The 17,868-nt window shown below is 56.9% G+C and overlaps 1 protein-coding gene across 3 annotated transcripts in view; it reads left to right on the top strand.

Annotated features, from left to right (window-relative positions):
* Positions 1-8,273, top strand: part of SLC25A25 (solute carrier family 25 member 25) — a 31,068-nt gene extending 22,795 nt beyond the window's left edge. For all 3 annotated transcript variants that reach the window (XM_075560730.1, XM_075560732.1, XM_075560733.1), the window contains exons 2-10: positions 1,633-1,759; positions 1,839-1,926; positions 2,737-2,848; positions 3,804-3,962; positions 4,899-5,051; positions 5,204-5,311; positions 5,420-5,587; positions 6,125-6,275; positions 6,377-8,273. In XM_075560730.1, coding sequence (XP_075416845.1) covers positions 1,633-1,759; positions 1,839-1,926; positions 2,737-2,848; positions 3,804-3,962; positions 4,899-5,051; positions 5,204-5,311; positions 5,420-5,587; positions 6,125-6,275; positions 6,377-6,561 — 1,251 coding nt within the window. In that variant the 3' untranslated portion in view covers positions 6,562-8,273. The remainder of the gene's footprint in view (positions 1-1,632; positions 1,760-1,838; positions 1,927-2,736; positions 2,849-3,803; positions 3,963-4,898; positions 5,052-5,203; positions 5,312-5,419; positions 5,588-6,124; positions 6,276-6,376) is intronic.
* Positions 8,274-17,868: the final 9,595 nt, after the last annotated feature.

Raw genomic sequence — 17,868 nt, 5'->3', positions numbered from 1 at the left:
CCCCATATGGAATGCAGATTCAACTTCCACTCCTGCTGGGACCCTGGCTCCAGCCTAGAGCCCAGTGTCTGCAGGAAGTTCCCCAACCCCAGCCTGCCGCTGAGTGGGCACCAGCACCGCTGGGCCTGGCTCCCAGCACACTGAATGGCTGAGCAGTCGCCAAGAGTACCCTCGCCTGAGAGAGAACCCGTGACTGTATAATTGTTTGAGCATGTGGGCTAGCCCGCCGGTCTGGCTGTTTTCAAGCCTTACCTGGTTTGAAAGTCTTGGAAGCCCGCCCTTGTTTGTGGACAATGAGTGTTTCTCTCTGAGAGCATCCGAGACACTGGAAGACTACCCGATTTCCTGGGAGGAGTCTCAGTTCTGGTTTGGCTCAGGGTGTTGCTGGTTGGGGGGGCCTGTGACAAACCTTTAGGCTGACAGCAGGATGTCTCAACTAGTTTTGTGACCTTGAGTAAAACCAGACCATCCTGTGCTTCTGTCTCTGTCAAGTCATGCTGCCTCCCAGAGTGGCTAAAGCAGGTTCACAGGTCTCTTAAAGAGAAAGTGTCTGTAGAGAAGGTTGCCATGTAAAATGGATTGAAGCGGCAGAACAGAGCTGACCCCACCCACTAAGAGAGCTCTTGGAAAGGATACTGCATGATGACTAGGTAGAACTGCTGAGAGGTGGTGGTAATGATATCATTCATTTCCCTGTAACTCGGGACTGGCAGTGCCGTCTAGCACATGTCCAAGAGTAGTACCCTGGCTCCCGAGTGCTCTTGGCAGTGTTTCTGCCAGCAGGCATTGGCAGGGGACAGCTCTGCCCCACATGGCCCCCCTGGACGGGCGGGTTCTGTGGGCCAATGCAGTTTCTGGGATTGAGGTTGTTGCCAGGGACAGCGCGGTGGAGGAGACGAACAGCTAACCCTGGTTTAGCACCAAGCTGGTCCTCAGGCCACTTGTCCTGAGAAGGTAGCAGGCTCTCTGTTGGGGTGAGTGTGTCCCCAACACTCAAACCGGTCCTCAGGAGCGACTTGGCGATTGTGGAAAATACTAAAGACAGACAGACAGTGGGGCACAGGGGCTCCTTGTCCCATGTCAGGACTGAGTGAGTGAATGTATTTTCCAATGGATATTATAATGGGGCTTACAGCTCTTTCATAAGGCATACACATGATACAGCCAACAAACAACATAATCCATAGGTAATATCATAAACAAGTAACATAATAAACCAGCAATGAGGTGAGTCAGCATCTTGACTTAGTGCTAGTTGACCTCAAACCCCCTGAGCGCTCCCAGGGGGGCTTGTACAATTTACAGGACACAGACTGTATAGAACCTGATTGCGCTTCTCTACAGGTAACCTCCAGGCACAGAAATGATTCATCTAGAATGGAACCTCCTTTAAGACTGCTCCTGAATAGGGGTCATGGCAGGGGTGGGGGCACCTTATTCGGCCTGAGAGCGTGTGTTTGAAAACATTTCTATCTCGGAACAAAAGAGGGCTAGTTTTCCAGATGTGGCTTGTGTTGTGGGGGCCCCGTCCATGCCCAGGTCGGCACCGGTATTCCTTGAGACAGGGCCCTCCGCGGGACAGGGCCAGGCTGCTGCCCCAGCTGAGGACGGAAGCTCCCTTTTGTTTTGCAGAAAATCGTGCAAGCCGGAGATAAGGACCTGGATGGGCAGCTGGACTTTGAGGAGTTTGTCCATTACCTCCAAGACCATGAGAAGAAACTGCGGCTGGTGTTTAAGAGTTTAGACAAAAAGAATGATGGTGAGTGGGGCCTTCTGGGGCCTGGCCTTGGGACTCCCCGGTGTGAGCAGCCCCTCACTGGCGGCCTTTGTTGCGACAGGACGCATCGATGCGCAGGAGATCATGCAGTCCCTGCGGGACCTGGGCGTCAAGATATCTGAGCAGCAAGCAGAGAAAATTCTCAAGAGGTCAGTGGTTAAGGCCGCCTCGCTCCATGCGCTCTAAGTGACACCCCTGGGGCTATTCTGCCCATTGCTCTGAACTTTGCCTTCCCCCGGTTTGCAAGGATGAACAGGTCGCCCCTCCCCAGACCCTCAGTGTAGCTCTCACCCCCGCCCCCTGGCGTTGTGCCCAGCCCCCAGTGACCCGTGACGAGAAGAGGCTAGCAGGTTGGGAGGATTTCAAGTAGGTGAAGGGAGACCAGCGGCTCGGATTGTGCCCCACCCAGCATGCTGCCCGGAACAGGAGCTCCCAGGGATGGGAGCCCGCGGGGCTAGTGGGCTTGGAGCTGTGGCCAGGGTTGGCCCTAGGAGGTCCTTTCTCTCTGGCACACCCTCAGGACCCTGGCTCCCGGGGTGGGGGTGGAAGGGGTGTGTCACCATGCCGTGTGTGCCCCCCCACCCCCGCGTCTTGTCTGTGTGTCTGCTTCACTAACACCTGCTCCGAGCACTTACCTGTCTTGTTTCTCCTCTCTCCTCTGCACCCTCCCTTGTCTGTCTGTCAGCATACGAACGGGCCGCTTCTGGGGCCCTGTCACCTAGTAAGTATTTGTTGTCACCCAGGTGACCAGAATGGGGTTTGCGTGGGCCATCAGAGTTCCATTGTTTTGCGCAAAGTGGGGTGTGGAGCCCTCCGGCCTTTTGCTCCTCAGGGGCAGGAGGGGCACCACTCGCCTAGAGGTGGGCCATGCAGCTAGCAGGCGGGGGTGCTGGCGCAGAACACACCCACCCCCACCCCCACGCCTCCCTACAACCGCGCGCGCGGGCCTTGTCTTGCAGCATGGACAGGAACGGCACGATGACCATCGACTGGAACGAGTGGAGGGACTACCACCTGCTGCACCCCGTGGAGAACATCCCGGAGATCATACTGTACTGGAAGCATTCCACGGTGAGCCTCCCCGACCCCACCAGATAAACCCTTCCCCCGTCCTTCCTGGGGGGCGAGGCGGTGGCCCACGTGGCAGGCAGATAGAGGAGCTGTTTGATGTTCTGCCTCCGCCCCGTTTTCATGGTGGTGGTCCTCCCTCTGGCCGCAGTGGCGCCCATCCTTCCCCTTCCCCGTGTCAGAAGTGCCATTGTGTGTGCAGAATACAGCCCTGTGGCCGTCTCGGCTCCCCCGGCTCACCCTCGGCTGTCTCTCTCAGCTGCCCTGCTCTGCCAGCTCAGGGAGATGAGGCCAAGAGCGTGTCCTCCCCCGTCGCCCCCCCACCCCCACCCCCAGTGGCTGTGGCAGGGCCTCTCTCTGCAGGGACACTTGGAGTCTTAGTGGGTGGAATTAGGTGGTCTTCCGCAAGACTAGTTGCTGGACGGACGGCCACCCTGGGGTCAGAGAGGCAGGCTGGCTAAGGAGCAGATGGTCCAGAGCTGGCACAGTCCTGACATGTTTGCTCAGGGCTTGCGTAATGTTCTGCCAGCGCGATCTCATTACACATTGGTTTCAGAGACCGTCCCCTGGTGTGACCCTGCAGCATAGCCTGCTGACCCTCAGCTGAAACGGCCCTGTCAGCAGCTCCTGCTGGAGCTCCTCAGTGGCCTTTGAAAGGCCTGTCCCACAGATGTAGCTCCCTACTTGCCTCAGGTGCTAGACCTGGGCCCCTCGAAGGCCACAGGCAAGGGAAGAAGGCTTGGCCCACCTTTACACGGGGTGGGGGTGGGGGGCTCCTCCATCAGGCTCCTTCCCAGAAGCCTCGATCTTCAGTCCTACCAGCCATGTGGCCCCTGGGTTGCAGGCCATTCTAGAGGGTTAGAGGACTCGGTCCAGTTGGCCTGCCAGAACTTTCCAGATGGTGTCAGGGTTCCACTCCTGAGTAGGCAGTCAGGACCTTTGTGGGCCTTCCTCGCAGATCTTTGATGTGGGCGAGAACCTCACGGTCCCCGATGAGTTCACCGTGGAGGAGAGACAGACGGGCATGTGGTGGAGACACCTTGTGGCAGGAGGCGGGGCAGGGGCCGTGTCCAGAACCTGCACAGCTCCCCTGGATAGACTCAAGGTGCTAATGCAGGTAAGCAGGGAAGACCAGCCGGGGCCTTACTCGGGGCCCGTCCTTCTCTAGCCTAGTGCGTGACCCTGGAATTATTGCTCCCACAAGGGAACGTTACACCCAAGCTCAGGTGACCCTTAGCACACAAGGATCTAATTTGATCTGAGCCACTAGAGCCAGGCATCAGGTGACCAGCTTAGGACAGGTGAGTCCAGCGGGAAGTGGGGTGTGGTAGGAACCTCTCTTTCAGCACACCTCACAGTAGCCACACAGGGGCGGGTATGAGGAGCCTCAGGCTGACCCAGATGCCAGTTGGAAACGGCCTGTCCCTTGGCTGGGCTGGACTCCACGTGTACAGGGCAAAGATAAGCCAGGCTGACGTCGGGAAGAATTGCGAAATCAGCCTACGCAGGGAAGCTCTGCTGGACTTTGGTGTCTGTCTGAGCAGTGGCCAGTCACCCCAGAGTCCCTTGTGTGCCAGGAGCACTCTTGCGGGAGGCCCCTCCCTTGACCCAAAGGTGTGAACTCACAGCGCAGTACTGAGCCAGGGAGGCACATAGTGTCCTACCCCAGCCCTGGTCCATCCCAACTATGTGACCCTGGCCAACGTTTTTAAAAATGCAAAAGCAAAACCAGACGCCCCAGGCACGTTGCAGTGATTACAGACTGCAGTGCTGGGGCAGCATCCCAGGGACCCCCAGGGCGACTGAGAGTGACTCGTTCCAGAACTCTTGTCTGCTTTTCTGTAACAAAGAGCGCTCGTTGCTGAAAGCTGTGCCCTTGGAGATACTCGTACCCTGCTGCGGGGTGTGGTGAACACCGCTTGATCCCAAATCAGTGGTGTGTGAGCCCCGAAGGCCAAGAAGCCAGGGCCTGCCCACTGGCCACCCCCACAGGGCCGGCGGGGAGCACTGTCAGACCAGCGAGATCTCCTGACAGGCTGACGCCCCCGCGCAGGTACATGCCTCCCGCAGTAACAACATGTGCATCGTGGGTGGATTCACCCAGATGATCCGTGAGGGAGGAGCCAAATCCCTGTGGCGCGGCAACGGCATCAACGTCCTCAAAATCGCTCCCGAGTCAGCCATCAAATTCATGGCGTACGAGCAGGTGAGGAGCCCGCCCGCCTCGCCACGAGCCCACGAACCCCGGTGGCGGCTGCTTACTGAGCATCCCTGGACGAGGCCCGCCCAGCTCCACTGGGTGCCAGTTCCTTCAAAATGGGCCGTCTGCATCCGTGTGTCTGTCTGTTCCTGTTCTAGATCAAACGTCTTGTCAGCGGTGACCAGGAGTCTCTGAGGATTCACGAGAGGCTTGTGGCAGGGTCCCTGGCAGGGGCCATCGCCCAAAGCAGCATTTACCCCATGGAGGTGAGGAGCCGCCTTGGTCCTGGGGTCTGGGCAGTGCCCATGGGAGCAGGGCCTGGGCTGGTGACAGGGCTGTGCTCATGCATCCCACCCTCCCACCCGGCTTTGCAGGTCCTGAAGACCCGGATGGCCCTGCGGAAGACAGGCCAGTACTCGGGCATGGTGGACTGTGCCCGGAAGATCCTGGCCAGAGAGGGCGTGGCGGCCTTCTACAAAGGCTATGTCCCCAACATGCTGGGGATCATCCCCTATGCCGGCATAGACCTGGCTGTCTATGAGGTAAGACGCTAGGCACAGTCCTAGACAAGAGCCACCTGGCTCCCCTGCGTAGCCTCAGGAGTCATGTAGAATGGGTACCGCACCACAGCGGGGGTTCCTGCAAGAGCAGCCCTGGTGGCCCAGTGGTTATGAGTTGCAGTTCAAAGCCACCAGCCTCTCTCCTCAGGAGAGAGATGAGGCGCTCTACCCCCAGGAAGGGTTGCCGCTGGGGAACCCACAGGGGCAGTTCTACCCTGTCTTACAGGGTCACTACGGGTTGGCATCCACTCGGCAGCAGTGGTTTGGTTCCCTGCAAGGGCCGGGCAATGCTCTTGTCACGCTGCCTGCCCCTGCAGCCCCAGGCCATCCTGAGCAGGCTAGACCACACAGGTTAAACTACCTGCCGGGGAGGGAGGTGCTCCTCCTCCTCCTCTCCCCCTTTCCATGCTCCTTGGCCTGTCTGGAGAGTCCCCACTGACAGCCAGAAACAAGCAGGCAGAGCCCCCCTGGTCCTCCTGACTTACCCCTACCTGCGCCCCCCCCACCCCCCCGCCCCAGACGCTCAAGAACGCCTGGCTGCAGCGCTATGCAGTGAACAGCGCAGACCCCGGGGTGTTTGTGCTCCTGGCCTGCGGCACCATGTCCAGCACCTGTGGACAGCTGGCCAGTTACCCATTGGCCCTGGTCAGGACCCGCATGCAAGCACAAGGTAAGCCTGGGTCTGTCCCCGGTGGGGAGGCAAGCTGGGAGTCGGGCGGTGCTGAGTGAGGAAAGGCACCAACGATGGGTGGCCGGCCCCTGTCACTGCAGCTTCCATTGAGGGCGCCCCGGAAGTGACCATGAGCAGCCTCTTCAAACACATCCTGCGGACCGAGGGGGCCTTTGGCCTGTACCGAGGGCTGGCCCCCAACTTCATGAAGGTGATCCCCGCCGTGAGCATCAGCTATGTGGTGTATGAGAACCTGAAGATCACACTGGGCGTCCAGTCGCGGTGACGGGCCTCCGTCCAGGACGTGTAGCCTCTCATTCTGTGAATGAAGCCCAGCTGGGACGCCCCAGAATGTGCCCCTGGGTTTGTCCCGCTGGTCCCCACGTGGATTCCAGGGGACACCTGTCCATGGGTGTTCCTCAGAGTCAGGCGCTTGAGTGCAGAGGCAGGGGCATGTCCCTCAGTGCCTGCCAAGGGGCAGAGCTTTGAGACTGGCTTAGTCCTCTCATGTCACGCTCGCTGCCAGAACATCACGCAGGCCGCCTCGTCTCCTTCCTCCTGCCGTGTCCAGACCGTCAAGAGGAGGGCGGCTCGCCCACCCCCTGCTCTCCGGTCGCCTGCCCGCAATCCTTCGGCAAAAGGGGGTTTCCCCTGGACCAGCTGCTGGCATGAGCGTTGTGAGCAAGGGGCAAGAGTAACCTTTGTGCCCCCCCCATGTGAGTGGCAGCAGATGGGCCCAGATGTCCTGAGCATGCATGAGTGGCCACTCTGCTCCCTGCCACCATGGCCCATGGCTTCCAGACAGGCCGGTGCCTGCAGGTTGGGGGCTCTGCCCTCTGCTTGTGTCTCCTGGGACTCTGAGCTGGCCCAGACCAAACTCGCTGTCCCTGCGCTGTGGCATGCGGGACTGTGCTTCAGGGGTGACATGTCTGTCCCCTGGTGAAGGAGGAACAGGTGTGAAAGCCTTAATTACGTATCGTTAGGGAAAGGGTCTTTGTTCAGAGAGACACGCTGGACAAATGTGCAGGGTTTTTTGCTTCCAGAGAGAAGACGGGGTGGGGTGGGGGCAGGTCTGCAGTACAGTCTGTTTCTGACACCCCAGGGGACGGATGTCTAATCCTGACCGGGGCGTAGTGGGACCAGCCTCACATTCCACCGACCCAACAGATCACACTGCTCAGAACCTATTTATTTTGTATTTATTTGAACAGAGTTATGTCCTAACTATTTTTATAGATGTGTTTAATTAATAGTCGGTTCTTTTCACGTTCTTTTTGTCTTCGTATTTATGTTCGTGGTGAGTTGTGCCTTCTCAACACCACATTGTGGGGAGAGAGGAGGACAGAGGGACCATGGGCGCTCCTGCCCACTGCCCACAACTATGTCCTGTGTGTCCAAAGAAGCCTGACACCTTCCTCTCGGAGCTGGAGGCGCAGGAGGGAGGAGAGGAGGGCAGGTGCAGGCTTGTTCTTTGTCGTGTGGACCAGCACTGCCTGGGGCTTCCTGTTGGGGGTGTGTCCCGGAAGGAGCGCCCAGGAAACCCCCGTAACTGAAGGCCTGATTTGATTGGGGCCTGGAAGATTAGGAGCTGAAGATAGATGTCCAAACCATTTCCTGGACTGGGAGAATTTGGTTATTTCACCCCCTTTTTTTGAGTCAAAAGGTCATGAGGTGCCTTTCGAGAGCTTGGGATGGATGGATGGAGTGCTGGGACGGAGGAGCTCGACTCTTTCCCTCCCTTGTCCCTGTGGGGAAGATGGGCTCCTGCCCTCCCAGCCCTGCCCTGACCCCACTCCACCGCCACGCAACAGCCAGTGGCTTCCATTGCCCGCCCACCCGCCCGCCCGAGGGCTGCACTTGCATTCTGTGGAATGGCCGGCGGAGGGCACTTTACCTCAATGCAAACCACCTACAAGGTCGATGGTGATGCCTGGAATGGGGCCAAGAGCCGCGTGAGAAAGAACTGGAAGTTGTCGTGTCGAATAAAGTCGTTTCAGAGTTGACGATGAAACCGTGATTTTTCTGATCAGTGGGCCTGGGGGGGGGTGCACTCTTCCCATCAGACTCCTCGGCAGCCCCTGCTTCAGGAGCCCCTCACTCTCTTAGATGCGGGCATGGGTTAGAGTTTAGGTGCAGTGCCCAGGGTGGTGGCCACCCCAGCCCTCGCCTCGTGGAACACAGCTGGATGCTGAGACCGTCTTCCCGTGGCGCCGCCTGCCTTCCTGGTCCCTAGGGGCAGCTGGGACCCTCTTCACACTCGCTCGGTCATCTGCAGCGGCCGCCTTGCCCCCCTCGGGACGCTATGTCCATCGATGAAGCCAGCATCCTCTCTTGGTTGATTAAGAGGTTTTTCAAGCCTCCCAGGTCTGGAAGCCAACTTAAATTTCCTCTCAGACCTGCCTCTCCCGTGACCTCCTCCCAGCAAGGGGCAACTCCTTTGAGTCTTTGAAGCCAACCGCACCCACTCCGTCCACCCTACCCCCAGTCTTCTCCGCTCCAGGATTGCCTTAGTCTGGGCAAATCCTTCAGTACTGCTGCCAGAATCTGACTACTTCATCCCTGCTCACCAGAACCATTACAGAATCTCTTCCGCTGAGCTCCCCCATGCTCCACCGGGAGCCTGTGTGGTTCCTGGTCCCCACTCTGCTCAGAACCCTCTAATGAACAGAGAAACCACAGACCCGGAGGGAACATTTGCAGTCCACAGACAGACAAAGGGTTTGTGTCCTGAACTTATTAATCATACAATGTGTGTCTTGCTATTATAAGACAACCCAGTTTAAACATTAGCACTGTACCCAGGGCACATAAAAGGGCTTAGCCAGCCCCATTTGTTGTCAAGGGTAACCAAAGCCCTGATGGGATGTCATTGGGTACACGCAGGCTTGACTACAATGACCAGAAGTTGGGGAGAAGATGGGGAGGACCCCTCCCTTCAGAAAGGACCGTTTCTAAGAGGGGGTGGTTCAATTCTACCTGCCTCTAAATGAAGGTGTGGCCCACAGAAGAGTTGTCCTGGGTCTCATAGGAGTTTCTGAACAGCCCAGCTGCCCATGTGGGTTTCCTCGCTCACCCTCTTCTCAGAAGTAGAAAGATTGGGCTTTCTCCCGAGCAGCAGCTGGTGGTTTTGAACTGCTGCCTGTGGCAGCCCACGAAGCTACCAGGTCTCCAGCCCCGCAATGCTCCCCACCCTCCAAATCTGCTGCCCCCCAGTGGAACTGCCTGTCATAGTGACTGGCAGGGGCCTGGCATCTTCCTGCACAGCAACTGCTGGTTCGGATGGCCGGCCACCAGGACCCCGCTGGACTGGACAAGTCCTGGAACGACAGGGAATGCCTAAAAATCCATTCAGCGCAGAAAAAGCCAGGCAGAAGAGTAAATGTAGTTTTGACCTAGAACAGGTCAGACTAACCTTAACCCCAAAAATCGGAGATGAAGAAAAGCCGGATGCGCCTGTCAGAACTCATTAGTGTGTCCGTTTCAGACGCCACGTGACTCGCTGTATGTAAATCATACGGGGAATAAACGTGAAGGGTGAAAAACAAAAGACATTAAGAAACAATCTCATCGCGTCAATGCTAACAGTGAGCCTGTGCGGCAGGGTGGAACTGCCCCTGTGGTGTCCACGACACACACTGGGCGAGGCTGCACCCCCGGAGCCCCTCCCGCGGCCTGAAAGGGCTCTCCATATTGCTTCACAGGCAGCGGGCCCTGTGGGGCTGATGAAAAATCTCTTGGGGATGAACATAATGCGTGACTGAATGACAAAAGTGGATGAAGGCCCTGTTTGGTTTTGAACTGTTCTTTGTGGAAACCTCCAGGCTGTCCCTTCTCACTCAGACACAAAGCCTGGGGTCCCATGTGACCTGCCCCACTCACCAGAAGTGAACGAAGCCTGCTCGAAGCCCCCCCCACCTCTCCCTCACCACCACCACCACCACCACCACCACCCCCCCCCCCCACCACCACCCCCCCCCCCCCCGCATGGGGGGCTGGGATAGAGCTGAGGAGGGAAAGCCTTTCCTGGTGAATGGAGAGGCTGAGGAGCGCCAAGTCTGCCCCCCAAGGCTGCTGCGAGTCAGCTGTGGCTTCTCATTTTGATCAAGGTTCACTTCCACCCCACTCCCCACACTGTAATCTCTGCAATCTTCAGAACTGACTTCCTGCCTGTCTCTGCGGTCTCTGCCCGAGAGGGGATGGTCTCGGAGCTCAGGGAAGTGGGTGCTCTTACACTTCCTGGTGCACAAAAAACGCTCCAGCATTCCCTGACTCGCTGAACATCAACTGCATACTGCGGTCCCCAGAGAGGGCTGGGGCTGGGGACAGTGCCAGCCATGTGGGGAGCCCCGGCATCGGGCTCAGGTGGGAAGCTGGCGTGCACCACTTGCTTCCATTGCGTGTTACCAGGAAACATCAATCATTTCCTACCCACTGGGCCCAGCTGACTGGTGCCTCCCAGCGGTAGGAATGACCACTCCACCCAGGCTGACCTTCAGAGGCAGTGGCCTGAGTGCCCTGGCCTGCTCACCATGCCCTTCAAAGCCCCCAGGTCCATCCAGCTGGGAGGAGGCGCTCATGGGCCCTGGAAGTGAACCTGGAAGCCAACCGATGCTTTGGGATGGACAAAGCTCAGAGCTTCACCAAGCAAACTTCCCTGGGAGCAGGGACCCCCTCGCTCCTTCACCCCTCCCTTCTAGTCTTCACTTACCTGTCTTTAGAGCGAGGGGGTTCCATCTCCCCTAGCTACCCCAGTTACAATCCCCCAGCTCCGCTTTAATTCTCTCCTGAGCACAAAACCCGGGCACTTTGGCTTAGGGTGCAGGCCCTGTGTGGATGTCAATCCCAGAGGACTCTTCACCGGCTCCCAGGGCCCGCAACAGGGGCTGACACCTAGTAGGAGCTTAGTGAATACTGAGCTTGTCCAAATGTTCCTTTTGTCCCCAAAATGTTTCCTGGTATGGTCAGCAGAACAGTGACCCCCGAAGATGTTCACCTCCAAATCCCCTACACCCCTGAATCGGTCAGGCTCCGTGGCAAAGGGAACCTGCTAGGACAGCTGACCCTAAACGAAGGAGATTACCCGGGCGGGATGACCCAGCATCCCATGGGATGACCCATGTAACCACCAGGGGCCTACAAAGTGGAAGAGAAACCAGGGAGCCGGCAGTCCGGGAAGGGCTGCCCTGCTGGCCTTGAAGAGGGAAGGAAGGAGTCTCAAGCCGTGGACGGAATGTGGGCGACCTCCAGAAGCCAGAATGGATTCTCCCCTAAAGCCTCTAAAGCACCAGCCAACGCCATGCTGGCTATCTAGCCACAGCCATTGTGGACCCCCGGTGTCCAGAAGTAGGAGAGAATATGCGTGTGTTGTTTAAACCCAGTGGGCACATCCACACCTGCCCCCTTGCCATGGTTACGGGTTCCAAAGACCAAGTTGACTGAGGAAAACCGGCAGGAGGCAAAAGTGGAGGATGACCCCCCTCAGATCGCTGCACCACGCAGCACTAACATGGTGGCTTCTAGAACTGCCGATGACATCAGTGCAGAGTGGTCAAGTGACATTATTGTATAACTGTCACATGGGAGCCGACGACCCAGTCACGTGGGCACACGCCAGGTCCTCACAGCCAGCATTGCTCTCATCTGGCACACTGGCGGCGGCTGCCTTTAATACGTGGTGTGGTCAGATGATGGTGCAGCGGTGGCATAAATGTGCGACGTCAGGTAACGAGGACGTTGATAAGTGAGGAATGGCTGCCTCACCGCACTGGTCGAACAAAGGCACTTGTTTGGCTCCCGGCTTCCCTCGTCACATTGTCCGGGAGAGCCCTTCCCTCCAGCCAGTCCATCTCCTGGGGGAGAGGACCGTCCCTAGGTGGAGGCTTGCTGTCTGTCAGCAGGCACTCCCTAGGAGGGTGCAGTGTGGCCGTGGACACGCCCCCTCCGGGATTGCATTGTCCTTGGCGAGCAATCTGACTGCCTTGCAGCAGCTCAGAGGAAGGGGCTTGGGCCAGCCCCACAGGCATCTCAGGAGGCGGCCTCCTAGTTGCCAGGGCAGCTTGCGAGCCCCTCTTCCTCCGGAAGCCCGAGGTCTCTGGGTCTAGGAAGGGGGGTGCATGGGAGTTGCCCCAAACCTGTCTGCTTTCTCTGTCAGCATCATCATTTCCTTCATGTGTGACCTTGGGCAGGTCACACTCTGTTGGAAAGTTTCAGTGGGAAGGGGCCGGCCTTAGTAAACAAGTGTACGTTTGCTTCCTTCCCCCACCTGAGATTCCACGCGGCATCCCGACTCCGGCTGCCTCCAGAACAGGGCAGCACTGCTCCTGGGGCTTGACAGGCTGTCAGTGTTTTCCCACGGAACAGCGGGTGGGTTTGAACCTCTGACCTTTGGGTTAACAGCCAAGTGCTTTCACCACTGTTTCATGAGGGCTCCTTCCAGGGTTCCAAACACGCAGAAAGCTCCTCCTCAAATCCTTTTTATTCCAGACTCTTCCGTGAGTGAATCCTTAGGAGGGCCTGCTATTTCAAACCTGACCAGGGCCTGGCCACTCGTGTCTGAGGAATCGGGAAGGCAGTCTTCAGGGCTGCTTGCTCCGTGTGGTCTGCCTGAGCCCTCCTCGTGTCTGTCTGGGGGCTTGGCCTTTCACCCCTTACTGCTGGCTCTTACCTCAACAACTCGAGGGGGTGCTGCCACAGCAGGTGCCCATTTTACAGACCAGGAAACTAAGGCTCTGGGAGAGAAAGGGCTTGCCAAGGGCCACACTGAGTGAGGCAAGTTGACCCCTGAGTGTCAGGTTGCACGCGTGGAGAACCCCAACAGGAGACTTGGGAGGTTGGGGATTACTCCATGCCACAACCCACTCAGGGAACCTTCTCCCCAATTAGCACATGCCCCAAATGACAAGACCTCCTGGTCCTCCTGCCCAGGCCTGGGAGGTCAAGGAGAACCTAAGAAACTCATGTGCATGCCGCTGTGTGTGCATGCCAGCTGTGCGTGTTCTGGCTGTGTGTGTGCTGGCTGTGTGTGAGCTGACTGTGTGCATCCTGGCTGTGTGTGCATCCTGGCTGTGAGCATCCTGGCTGTGTGCATCCTGGCTGTGTGTACATGCCAGCTGTGCACGTCCTGGCTGTGTGTGCATGCAGGCTGTGTGCATGCCGTGTGTGCATTGTGAGTCCTGGCTGTGTGCATCCTATGTGTACATGCCATCTGTGTGTGTGTGTCCTGGCTGTGTGTGTGTGTGTGTGTGTCCTGGCTGTGTGTGCATGCAGGCTGTGTGCATGCCGTGTGTGCATTGTGTGTGTGTGTGTCCGGGCTGTGTGCATGCCAGCCCCTCAGCCCTCTGCCTTGCTGCCCCTTGGCTTCCTCCCTGGCACAACCCCTTTCTTACAGGCAGAGGTGGGGTTGAAACCAGGTGTGCTGACAGAGTCCCTGTCCCCAACCTCAGCCCCTCATTGCATGGCCTGCATTCCAGGTTGCCCTGGCCTGAGCCAGTTGGAATGTTGGAGGAGGAGCCAGGAGCACCAGGGCCCAGCTACCCATGTGTGGATTTTGGCCCCTGCCCTGAAGGTATCCATGAGGAAGCAGGAGCAGTCAGGGAGCGGGACCTGGCCAGCCAGTGGGCTTGGTGGAGTCCAGAGGAGCCTGGGGGCCTGCAGATGAATAGACTCCAGCCAGCCCAGCCCAATCCTCCTGCTGTCTGCTTCCCGGAACATGGGGGTTAGGGTGACCTGGAGAACATGCATTCAAGGCGCTGGGCCACCTCCCTTGGCCAAAGTGGAGTGGACCATTAAGGCCCCGGATAGAGGCAAGCCTCAGGGACCTTCGTTGACAACGTGCTGGGGCACGAATCAAACTGAGAAGAAACAGCAATTGCTGGTGAAGAAGATCGAAAGTACCCTGGACCGCCAAAAGAACCAACAGATCTGTTCTGGAAGAAGTACGGCCAGAGTGCTCCTTAAAGGCGAGGGTGGCGAGACTTCCTCTCAGGGACTTTGGACATGTCCGGAGGGCCTGGCACGCTGGGTCAAGTGGCGGGGCAGGGAAGACGAAGACCCTCAAGGAGACGACTGCCACGGTGGCTGCACTGATGGCGAGGATGGCATGGGACCAGGCGGGGTTTCCTTTCGGTGCACAAGGGGTCCCCACGAGCCCAAACTAACTTGACGCTCTGAAGGACACCACGCCCAGATGTGAGCAGGGCCGGTTCCTTTCCAGGAGCGAATCCACTAGGCCTTTTCCAGGCTCTGGAGGTCATGAGCATTTCTTGTCCTGTGTCCCTTCCTCACTTCTTGTCTTCATCACGGCACCACGCTCTCCCCTTCTGCAGTCAAGTCTCCTGCTGCTTCTCAAGGACCCTGGCAGTCAGAGCCCACTCCCCCCTTCCTCCCCCTCCCCCCCCCATTGCAGGGTCATCTCCCCACCGAAGCCAATCATTCCATCACATCTGCAAAGTGCTTTTGCCCCCTTGGGTCACATTTATGGGGACAAAGATGCACAGCCTCAGTCTCCCTACGGAGCAGGGTTGCTCTGTGCTCTCGGTCCAGCCCAGTCGGCGGGGGCGTCACGTCCCAGGGTTTGGTTGGGATGGATGGCTCATTGATTACAGTCATTGACTACAATGACTGCAACATTGATCTCAGAGCAGCTGATGGATTCGAACCGCCAACATCTCAGTGAGCAGCCAAATGCTTAACCACTGGCCACTGGGGTTTCTTCCTCAGACTCTGCCTGTCAACCCTCCCCACTGGATGAGGGGGCTCAGTAAACCGTGGGGCAGGCAGACGTCATGCGTGCAGAGTGTTTTGTGACTGTGAGAAATGGTAAAGGAAAGGGCTGACTGGCCTGGAATAGGGTCGCCACCTACCTGGATTTGTAAAAATCATGAAAAAAAAACTAAAAATAATATAAAAAGACAAAAACGTCTTTTAAATGGGCTTAGCAGGCCAAGGCCCAAGAGTGGATGCCCAAGAAGAGCCACACCTCTCAGGAGAGAGGCCCCCAAACCAGGAACTCCAGAGAGAGCAGCCACATGACCTCAAGCTCAAGATCACAGATTCTGCAGCCAGGAGATCCGGGTTCAAATCCTGGCTCTGCCACTTGCTGGCTGTGGAATACCAAACCTTCTGGGTCTCAGTGTTCTCATCTGTAAAACGGGAATCATGCTTGTTCCTAACTCACAGGGCCAGTTCCCCAATTAAAAGCGATGACAAAGGGGTCTCACAACGTTTGTGGGAAAATACCCACTCCCTTTTAATTCCAGACTGCTACACTGTAGGCCCATTATAAATACGTTAACTGCAGTTAGCTAGATTTTAATCTATAATGTGGATGTATAATGGATAAATGTATGCATATTTTCATATGCCTATAGCTAGAATTTAAAATAACTGAACCTCCATTTCTGAAAATAAATTACAAATGGATATTTATTATGTATCAGAGGCCTACTATAAATATATTTTATATAAGCTTATGTAAATATTAAAATCACACACACAAAGGTAAGTCAAAAAGCATGGTTCCTAGGTTTTCAATTCGTGCCTGCCTGGGTTTATTCCAAACAAAGCGCGCCTAGCACGTCCCTGGGTGAGGAGAGGCTGAGGGACAGCTCTCGGTACTACGGAGGACTCTCGTTAGGGTGCCTTACCTCCACACAGTGGCCTGTGAGGGGAGGATCAAAGTGAAGGAGAGGCCAGCACAGAGCTTAGGGTGATTGTTTTGAGAGATTCCAAAGATGGTAAGATTTTCTCAAAGGACACAGATGATCTCCAGGTGGGGGGTGGGGTGGTGGTGGTGGTGGTGGTGGTGGTGGTGTGTGTGTGTGTTATGCTTTAAGGAAAGAGAAGCCTGCATCAGTGAGCAGAAAGCCAGGAGAGTTACATCAAGGAATCCCCCCTCACTACAATGCATGTGCTCACTCATCCAGGGGAGCATGGCCTGTCTGGGAGACTTCCCTTGGGGAGCCCTGCCCTGACCACCTCCAGCCCTGATCCTGTTCCATCTGGCTTCCTTTTGATCCTCAGACTCAAAGGCAACTTCAAAGGAAAACGGTTTGAGGCCTTTGCTGAAGTCAGAGTGGTGTGGTGGTTCCCCACCTGGGTGGAGACTGTGTCAAAAGAAAGCCCCAGATTTTGATACTGTTTGTTTAATAAAAGTTTCTGGGATTTTGTAGCAATACTTTTTTTTTACTCACCCTTGTATCCTAGGTAACACAGAAAAACAAAACTAAACGTTGGTGTTCCAAAAATGTTGAGAGGAGGGGAGACCGAATAACTTGTATCATCTCTTGCTTATGTCCAACTTCCAGTCACCTACAACAAAGATGCATTATTTTTGCATAATCAAAGTGAAAGTGGGGAGGCTCAAAGATTCAACACAGAAAAAGCTGAACCCAAATGCTTCCCCATCCTTCAAGCCCTGGCTTTGGCTGGTCCTCCCCAGAGAGCCTGCCCTAGCTCACAGGGAGGAGGGGTCTCACTCTTCTTACTTCCTGGAGCTCTGGTCCACGGACCACGAGCTCTGGGAATAACAAGGGATGTGTCCCGAGGAGAGTGAAGGCCTCCACCAGCTCCATTTCTCAGACAGGACGGAACTTGCCCAAGGTCACAGTAAACCGTGGCAGGTTTCTCTGCCACCATCCAGGCAGTGGGGACATGCTGTGACCTGTGCAGGACAAAGATGGGACAAGAATCCTACCTTGGGGTCTTCTCCTCTTAGATGCATGACTTTTCCTGACCCACTGTCTCCAGGTGCGGACACACAAACTCATTTTGCAGGTGTGCAAAGGGAGACCCTGGGGAATGAGTGCAGCCCTGATGCAATGCTGGGAGTCACCATGAGATGGCAGCACGGGAGCTCGTGGCCAGCCCTTCCTGGGTTTCACAGACCCTATCGCCCTCCGGTGGCGATACCCAGAGCGGGAGGAGAGCGTGGTCTGAAACAGGTTATCACTCACCTCTTGCAGGGGGTGTGGGAGGTCTGTGGGGGATGCAGCCGGGCCCAGGGGGTGCCTCCTGGTTGTCTCAGGGTGACTGGACAGGCTCAACCATAGGGAGCCGTTCCAGTTAGACGTTGATGGTCAAGGTGACCACTAGAGGGGAGACGGTGCAGGCTCCGTGGCTGCCTGAAGCAGCCCCAGTTGGAATGGGGCCGTGTTCCAGCCATGGCCAAGCCACCAGCCGTATCCCCTTTCATGAAATGGGGGGTGGGGTGGGGACAGAAGAAAACTTATCCCGGAGCCTGTCAATGTGAAGTGAAAAGAGAGACGGCTGGGGCTGGGGCCTGGCTGCAGGGGGAGGGTGCGGCGGGAATCACAGTTACTGGGCTGGGCTGAGCAGGGGCATGGGTGGGCGCCAGGGACCCTCCCTGGCTATGGGCTGGGAACAGGATACTTGTCCCAAACTGGGCACATCTGGTGCTCCCTCTGAGGAACATGGGACAGAGAGGGTGGCTAGTCAGACTCCTTGTGCAGCTAAACAAGGTACCCAGTCACCCAGGGGTTGGGGTCTGTTCCCCCCCCCCCCCACGTCTGTGAAGAGAGAGAGGCACAGAGAAAGCTGAGCGAGGGGCACTTCCCCAGGCAGGTCTAATTCCTGC

The sequence above is a fragment of the Tenrec ecaudatus genome, chromosome 10, assembly GCF_050624435.1.
Source record: "Tenrec ecaudatus isolate mTenEca1 chromosome 10, mTenEca1.hap1, whole genome shotgun sequence".
Lineage (NCBI taxonomy): Eukaryota > Metazoa > Chordata > Mammalia > Afrosoricida > Tenrecidae > Tenrec > Tenrec ecaudatus.
This window is presented reverse-complemented; position numbering and strand designations above follow the sequence as displayed.